The sequence below is a fragment of the Natrix helvetica genome (assembly GCF_964273705.1).
Source record: "Natrix helvetica genome assembly, chromosome: 2".
Classification (NCBI taxonomy): Eukaryota; Metazoa; Chordata; class Lepidosauria; order Squamata; family Natricidae; genus Natrix; species Natrix helvetica.
In genome coordinates, this window is record NC_138552.1 from 232,707,569 (window position 1) to 232,715,940 (window position 8,372).

Below are 8,372 nucleotides of genomic sequence, written 5' to 3' on the forward strand. Positions count from 1 at the left end.
CACTTCACACACTACACAGTCAAACAATAGAATTTGTGTCACAAGAAGTGATGAGTGAATGAGTAAACTGAGGTGACTGAACAAATTCAGAACAAATAGTGAAATGGCTACACTGCCACCTCCTGTAGTATTTGATTGGATTTGACTTGGACTGGTTTATTTTATTGGTTTATTGTAACCAATAAAATTGAAAACTGAAAACAAAAACATTTAAAAGTATAAATCAACACAGAATACTAAACCAGAAATTAAAAGCCTGGCAAAGTATGTTTGATCCCTATTCTCAGGTGTACAGTATACTGTACAATATGTACAGTATATGCCTATATAGACTATCCAAAAATGTGGAAAAGTGACAAACACAACCTCAAACACTGCATATGGGGGGGGGGAGGAGAGGAGGAATGCAGAAGACATCTCTTCAAACTTTAAGCTATTTAGGATTTTATTGGTCAATCTTAACACTCGTTACTAATAAGCAACTAGTAACCAGTGCAGTAAAGTATTACCATTGTATGATCCTGAACCTCACAGCAGATAGCAGCTTAAAGGCCCTGGGTACATGTTGTAGGAGAAATATAAGAAAGGTGCTATATTTTCCTTTAAAACATGATTAGTCATTGTGAGAAAAGAATTCTAGCCTAATTAGGATTTTGAACTGCTCACCTGTTTTTCAAGTTTTATATTTACAAGTCTACAAAGAAAACTGAGGTTGCATTTTATTACTAAGTATGTATCTAAATTAAGAGTGGTTATAATAGTTATGGCCTCGAGACTAAAAACTTGGAGACCATGAGTTCAAATCCTGCCAGGTTAAAAAATATAGCTGGGGGTCTTGGGCCACTCACTTTTTCTCAGCCTAGGAAGGAGGAAATGGCAAACCACTTCTGATATCTTTCCAAGAAAACTGAATGGCCTTATGCATATAGTCACCAAGAATCATGACAGATTCAAAGGCACAAACAAACAAATCCAAATTATTCGTAGTCCTTGGCAATGGTAATTGGGAAATTATATCACTAAGTAATGTAATCATAAAGAGAGACCATGTTGCTTACTAATCCCTGCACTCCAGGTTGCTGCCATTAACTGAATACCATGGTCCTTATGTGAGGTAATTTCCTGCCAGCTTCTCACAATCAGTGGGGAAGCCAGCAAGAACATGCAAGTCCCAGACCAGCAAGCAGGTAAGTGTCTGCTGCTAGGAGATGGAGGGAACAAAGAAGATAATACAGAAGCCAGCAGGGAAGTTTGCAAATGGCAATCACAACTTCACAGAGCATTGGGCAACCAGTTGTGTCAGATCACGATGAATGTGAGGTTGCTGGGATGGCTGGAACTCTGAGGACCAATTCATTCAGCAGTCATAACTTCCATCACTGAACAAATGGTCGTAGGTACAGGACTACCTGCAAATGGATCCACATTCATTTGATATATTTAAGGCTTAGACTGTTTTATGTGTGAAAAGGATGCTCATACCACTTACAAAAAGAATGGGAATTGGGAATCTCAATAACCTTAGAGAAAAAAGTTTGGTCATGTATAAGCTACTAATTAGAATAACATTAAATATCAGAATTACACACTTGGTCTTGGTTAAACTTGCTGAATTTTACAAATCTTACCAGATTAATCTAGGCCAGGGATAGTCAACCTTTTTATACCTACCACCCACTTTTCTGTTTCTGTTAGTAGTAAAATTTTCTAACCGCCCACTGGTTCCACACTAATGGTGATTTATCAAGTAGGGAAGTAACTTTATAAAATTTATAAAGCAGAGTTACAGCAAACCCCTACTGCCCACCATGAAAGCTGGAATGCCTATTAGTGGGCGGTAGGGACCAGGTTGACTACCACTGATCAAGGCTGTATGAAAATTATACACAATATGCAAAAGTGTATAATATATCGAAGAGACTAGAACAAATGAAGAATTTCTATATTGGGCTGCTATCCTATTGCAGAAAAACTCCATTGTTGTCAAGTACAGGCAACATTCAGATTAAATCAGAAACTAGTTTCCTTTGTAAAGATCAATATGTAAAATATTCTTGTTACTTCTTATTTATTTCAAAAAATACTATAATTAGATGGCAAAACACTAATATAAATGTGAAGCAAACCTACTGAAATCATGGGGTTTCATAATTTGTGAAGTAGTCTGAATTAGACTTCTTCAAAGTCAAAGAAAGTGTGTTGAATACTCCTAGACCGCTTTGTGAGAAAATGGAGCAGGCAACATTTTGGCAATTTTTGGATTCTCCAATATCCTAAGAGTTATAGGTACCCCATAATTTTCAAACCTGCTTCTCATTAGAAACATTCAAACAACTATTTGGATAAACTTTTCTTCATTTTATTTGTCTATCCAGATATTCAAAAAGCTTAACAATGGATGTTTGACTAAGTCTTTAAATAACCACCCTTTTTCTTAACACTAGAAACAGTATTCACATCTTCAGTGTTTTTAAAAAATAAAAAATGTTGCAGAATATTACAAGAAATTGAACAGACAAATTATTCTCTGTAATTCATGAGCAGGTTTGGCATACAATAATAAATTTTAGTCCTATTTATCTCTCAAGTAAAGGCCGATACTGTAATTCCCTCTCAAACTGTTCTGCTGTGAGAGTTCCTTGGATAGCTTCACAACCAGGATTAAATACAGAATATGCACTTCTTTCTCCAGGCTGCCTTTCCCTAGGACCACGAGTTCCTACATAGATCCAATAAAACATAGACAGGACAAAATATGGCAAACCAAACTCCAGTTCCACAAAAAGTCCAAATAGGACCAGCCAGAGAAGAAACTTGAGGAAGAGTTCATTCTTTAGTACATAATGGATCCACCATGGCAGAGGAGATGTAATGATTTGGGCATCATGGTTTTCTGATCTTTGACCAGATTCCTGGGAAATAAAACAAAAATAACTGGATTATACATTTGGATTGTCATGACCTTACTGAAAAGCATAATAAAAACATATCTGCAGCTTCCTCAGTTTTTGCCCTTGCTTTTAATACTTTCACTCTTCTTTCAAATAATTGTTTTCCAATATACCTTAATTTGGTTTCTATACAATCAAGCCATTTCAATGTATTGTTTTTGTACTGATCACTCAATTTTATATTCTAAAGTTGAGTAAACAACTACTGACTTCTACTGCCCATCAAACCATTTAGATCTTTATATAATATTTTTAGGGATAAACCAAGTTACCAGCCTTAAGCACACCTAACATCATTTCCTGCTCATTGATAGCTATTACTTAGCAATGAACTTTAGTTGTGTTCATTAACACCCAGCATTGGAGGCACATTATATCTACACTTCAGGCCCTGTTCTGGCTACCAATGTGGTAGTACTTAAAATTCTGGCTTCAACCTATAAAACTCTCCATGGTTACTTTCAGGACTGCATTCTCCAAATAAAATCAGCCCAACTTGTATTTGGGGCATACCTTTTTCTCCAATAACTCCTACAAGTCCTGGCACTGGAAAAGTACTAGCAAGATTTTGTTCCATTGCTAGCCATTCCCACACAACTGTGGTTGTTTGGTTGGCCACAGTCATTCAAGTTTGATAGGTATGTTCTGTGCTGTTAGGCCATTGCAATGAATTCTGTAAAGGGATGGCTTGGATTTTTCTTGAAAAATTAAAAAAAAAATAAGCTCTGAGTTGTGGTATTCTCATAGAATAGTTGTGTGGGTGGATTTTAATTCTACCATATGCAAAACTGGCTCCACTTTTAACCTCAGGAGTTAGTGGCTGGGCCAACTGACCCCTTTTTGGTGTTCCCATGATACACTGATTATTCCACTGACGCAATTCTAACATGTTGGAGGAACAAGGTCAATGCATGGAATTAAACAAAAGAAGGCTCTCTTTCCAATATTTATTTATTCCATATAAGTGAGTGCATGCCGCTGGAAAATGTTCACGTTCATTTTTCTGGGATAGCACTTATAAAAAAAAAATCCTGAGAACTTCTGAAAACTGCACTGTGGCCACTGTGTTAAATCGAATTACTACTTTCCCCTACAACTCTGAGATTAAAACTTCTTTCTCTTCCATGGCAGAATAAATATTAAATTCAGTCCCTTGTTACAGGCAGTACTGGAGCGAAGCTAGATTACCAAGAAAAGTCATCTTACAGTAATTAGTAACATTTCATTAGAAGTAAATATATTGTAGTACCATTAATTAGTAACATTTCATTATAAGGAAATATATTGTATTACCATTATAGTATAATGAAAACAACAAGGCTTAGATCTCATTCTTACGTGCCTATTCAATAACCATGGATCATTTAAATGGCTATGAGCTCTTTAGTCAGACAAGTGTTAATCAAGTACAAGGCTAAATTTATATCCTTTCAGCCATCAATATTAAGTAGTAGACTATCAGTGCCTATAAGCCTTTCATAACTTTTGATTTAAATTTTTACTAACTTGCTTTCCAAGATGTTATCACCTGCAGACTGACAGCATGGTGCATGATACCACTTTGGACACACATCACAATTTTTTGTATAATAGAGTGGCTTGCTTTGGATCTAATGTCTATAAAAGACTGAAATGCTATATAAAATCAGACCGTCAAACAACCCTTTCACAGAGGTCGCCTAAGACCATTGGAAAACACATATTTTCAATGGTTTTAGGAACTGAGACACCAATTTTATGGTTGGGGTCACCACAACATGAGGAACTGTATTAAAGGGTCGCAACATTAGGAAGGTTGAGAACCACTGATCTAAGATGTCTGGGCAAAAGACCTCATAGTAGGCATTCGATCAGTTTCCCTTAAAAACATGCAAGAACTGTAGCCCGCAGCTGATAAGAATTACCTGTATTCAGTACCAGACATCCCAAGGAACTACAATATGCAACCTAATTGTTCTCAGAAGTACACATGGTCTCAACGCCATTCTCTTCATTACCATAATGATATATATTTAATAACTAATATAATTAATGAAATATAGGTGTACCAAAGAGATTTTCACTTGGCCATGCTGCTTGGCCACAGGCAAACTATTAGCAATCAAGCCTATCCACCTGCTTAGAGACAGTATAGATGGAGTCCCAACAAAAACACAAAAGGGAAGAAGAGCATCAAACTCTTCTTGTAACTCTGGATGAAATGTAGAATTAGCAGAAGCCCTTTTGCAAGAAAAACAAGTACTGTACATGTGCATTTCTGAAAAATTAAGAACTGCACCTTTTCATGACTTCTGATGTTGCAATTTGCAACTAGAATCTTTGCAAGGACAATCACCAATTTTTTTTATGGCATGGGAGAAATCCACAGGGCAAGACAATTTCAAAGGTGGCAGTATCTGGCTGATCTCTACCGATCCTGAAAAAGGTTAGACCTGGTTAGTTCTGGAGAGACCACCAGGAAATCAAAGACGACTGGGGCACTGGGGGAAAAAAGGCCCAACAAAAAATGTGTACTATCGTCTACCTGCCCATTATCAACTACGTGTCCACACAGGCACTAGCTATGGGAGACTTTTAAGGCAGATCTAAGGTATTGGGGGGGGGGGATTAGACAAGTCAGGTTTGTATTATTGGATTCCTTCCAGGAAAAAGGTTCTAGCCTAGCGTTAAAAGCTTTCTTATACGCAACATCGCCCCCTTCAGGTAGGTAGAAAAGACGCAATCCTAGGACTGGCTCGGACGGGATGTGGCACGGGAGCAGCTGCCAAATGCGCCTGGCACCGTTGCCCAAATCGACGGGACTGGAGGGGGGGGGAGATTGCAAAGAGGAACTTGGCAACGACCGTTCTCGGGGCGTAGAAACGCACCGACCTCTGTCGGAGCCTGGGTTGAGGCCTTGTCCCCGGTCTCGGTGGCGGCAGGTTTTTCCGAAGCGGGCGCAACGCGAGTCGGGGAGCTGGAAGCGCGGCGATTCGCCCGGAACTCGGCCAACCTCTGTTCCATCCCGCCGAGGCAAGGAGAGCAATTGCCGCTGCCCAAAAGCCGGCAGCGCCCGGTCGGCTTTCGCCGCGGTTCACCAGCGGAAGAGGCGGGCAGAGCTTGGAGAGGACCGCCCCTGGGCGGCTCAGCGACTCAGCAGGAGGGGAGAAAGGGGGACGGCCCGTTCGCTAGTTGCCTGTTCTTTGGCGAGCTGGACGCGGTTCTCCCGCCCGAGAGCGAAAGGCGGAACGCTTGGAGGCGGCGTTGCGTTGCACTTGGAGGAGTAGCCGGTTGCGCCGCTTCTGCATCTCCGCTTGAACAGCAACTGGGCGCTCTTGCGACCGATCCCAGAAGGACAACAAAGGAGTAGACTGCTGCTGGCCTTGCTTGCATTACTTGTGCGCTGTCCCCGGGGACGCAAGGACGGCCACCTTCTCTTCTTTAAGGTTACCCTAGTTCACTTTTCAAAAAGAGGGTGGTCTGCAGAGGTCCTTTTCCCACCCTCTCCCTTGAACTCTCTTGCAACAACAAAACAAATCCCAAGTGCCACGTAACGGAGTGAGCTTCTGCCAACCTAGCAGTTCGAAAGCATGTAAAAATGCAAGTAAAAAAAATAGGAACCACCTTTGGTGGGGAAGTAACGGCGTTCCATCCGTTTAGTCATGCCGGCTACATGACCAGGAGACATTTTCGGACAGCGCTGGTTCTTCAGCTTTGAAACGGAGATAAACACTGCCCCCTAGAGTCGGGAACGACTAGCACATATGTACGAGGGGAACCTTTACCTTTAACAGCAAAACAAAGTCTTAGGGGATATACTGTATCTACCAAAGCTTCTCTGCAGTAAATGTCAGTGTTGCACAAATGTGGGTGCCTATTATAGAATGAGTTAAGAGATCCAGGGTAGTGGCGTAGTGGTTAAGGCATCAGACTAGACCTGAGTTCTAATCTACCCCTGCTGGGACTTGTCTGGGCAATCACCGGGAATTAACATTTAAAGGCACACAAAAAGGAAAAGGATGAATTATTGGAATGCAAAGTTTTTACATCTTGTAATGTCTTTGGGCTGTATTTAACTCCATATAAATCTAGAGCTGATCATCATTGTCATCATCAGGTTCTATGCAGAGCAGATTGGGCAGCAAATGTTTTCCAGCAGTTCTGATCATTCGTGGCATCTTCGGTATCGTCCCAAGGCACATTAACAATCTTAAGATCTTTTTAAAGTGTTTGGCACCAGGTTTTCCGAGGCTGGTCATATCTCCTCTTTCCTTCAGGAAAGAAATTTCTAGGAAGCTAGAATATTTACCCGATTAATAATAAAATAGTATTTCATGCTATGTTCTTAGTCTCTGCCTTGGAAGATACATTTGTTATTCTTACGTATTTCTGTTTTCTTTGTAATGTTAAAATAATTGGACAAAAGCTTAATTCAGATGTGCAAAATAGGTAGATGTTCAAGAGAGATAGAAGATTTTGAGATAAGTAATACACCTCTGCATCTACTAGGGCTTTGAGTAAAAAGCTACCATATAGCTTGGGATGACAAAATGCAGCCATATTCATGTGGGTGAGGGGAAGGCAACATAAAGTAGGGTAGGATAGTTAACAAGAACAAAAAGCCAATGTTAGCAGACATAGTCACGGGTGAACTAAACTCAAACATAAAATTGTAGAAATAAGGCAATGCGGACTCTGTCTCATTGTTAGATGTGGTATATTGTCCAAATGGCTGAACAATGCCCAAAGAAGAGTTTTATCAAAGTTGGTATCTTGCCATTGGATGAGAAGTTAGCAGACAATTTGGAAACTGACAATGTTCTATTCTAGAAGTTGTCTTTATAGAAGGTAAAATAGTAAGAGCCTTACTGTATCTAGATCAACATTCTATGTCACATAGTGGTCAATTGGATGAATTTGGGAAGGTCAGAAATATGAACAGAAGACCAGTAGCCTCCTTTCAGTTGCTTGCAGCCAATATTGAAGACATGCTGCCTATAAGGTTGGAGATAGAAAATAGTCCTTAATATTAGTATTCATTAGGAGTTTGATCCTCCATAAGCCTCTCTGATGCAGTCCAAGCCTTTTCAAAATGAAAATACTATATCCTTTGGGTCAGTCGTGTTCTGTGTGATTGTAATCACCTTCAAAAAATGTCCACAGGTTTATGGCTAGAAGACTTATTTGTAGAAGCAATATTATATGAGCCGTGGTGATGCAGTGGTTAGAGTGCAGTACTGCAGGCTACTTCTGCTGACTGCCAGCTGACTGCAATTTGGCAGTTCAAATCTTACCAGATTGATCTCAAGGTTGACTCAGCCTTTCATCCTTCCAAGGTTGGTAAAATGAGGACCCAAATTGTTGGGGGCAATATGCTGACTCTGTAAACCACTTAAGAGAGGGCTGTAAAGCACTGTGAAGCGGTATATAAGTCTAAGTGCT

General features: G+C 40.0%; 1 protein-coding gene across 2 annotated transcripts; it reads right to left on the bottom strand.

The window, feature by feature from the left end:
* Nucleotides 1-1,078: 1,078 nt before the first annotated feature.
* SAYSD1 (SAYSVFN motif domain containing 1) lies at nucleotides 1,079-6,069 on the bottom strand. Of its 2 annotated transcripts, XM_081943381.1 has the most exons (3): nucleotides 5,823-5,955; nucleotides 5,015-5,367; nucleotides 1,079-2,912 (listed from the first exon to the last, which is right to left on the bottom strand). In XM_081943381.1, exons 2-3 carry the CDS (start codon nucleotides 5,204-5,206, stop codon nucleotides 2,577-2,579), a joined length of 528 nt encoding a protein of 175 aa, XP_081799507.1. In that variant the 5' UTR covers nucleotides 5,207-5,367; nucleotides 5,823-5,955; the 3' UTR covers nucleotides 1,079-2,576. The 2 variants fall into 2 exon arrangements, with proteins under 2 accessions (XP_081799507.1, XP_081799508.1); XM_081943382.1 differs by lacking the exon at nucleotides 5,015-5,367 and having other exon boundaries at nucleotides 1,081-2,912; nucleotides 5,823-6,069.
* Nucleotides 6,070-8,372: the final 2,303 nt, after the last annotated feature.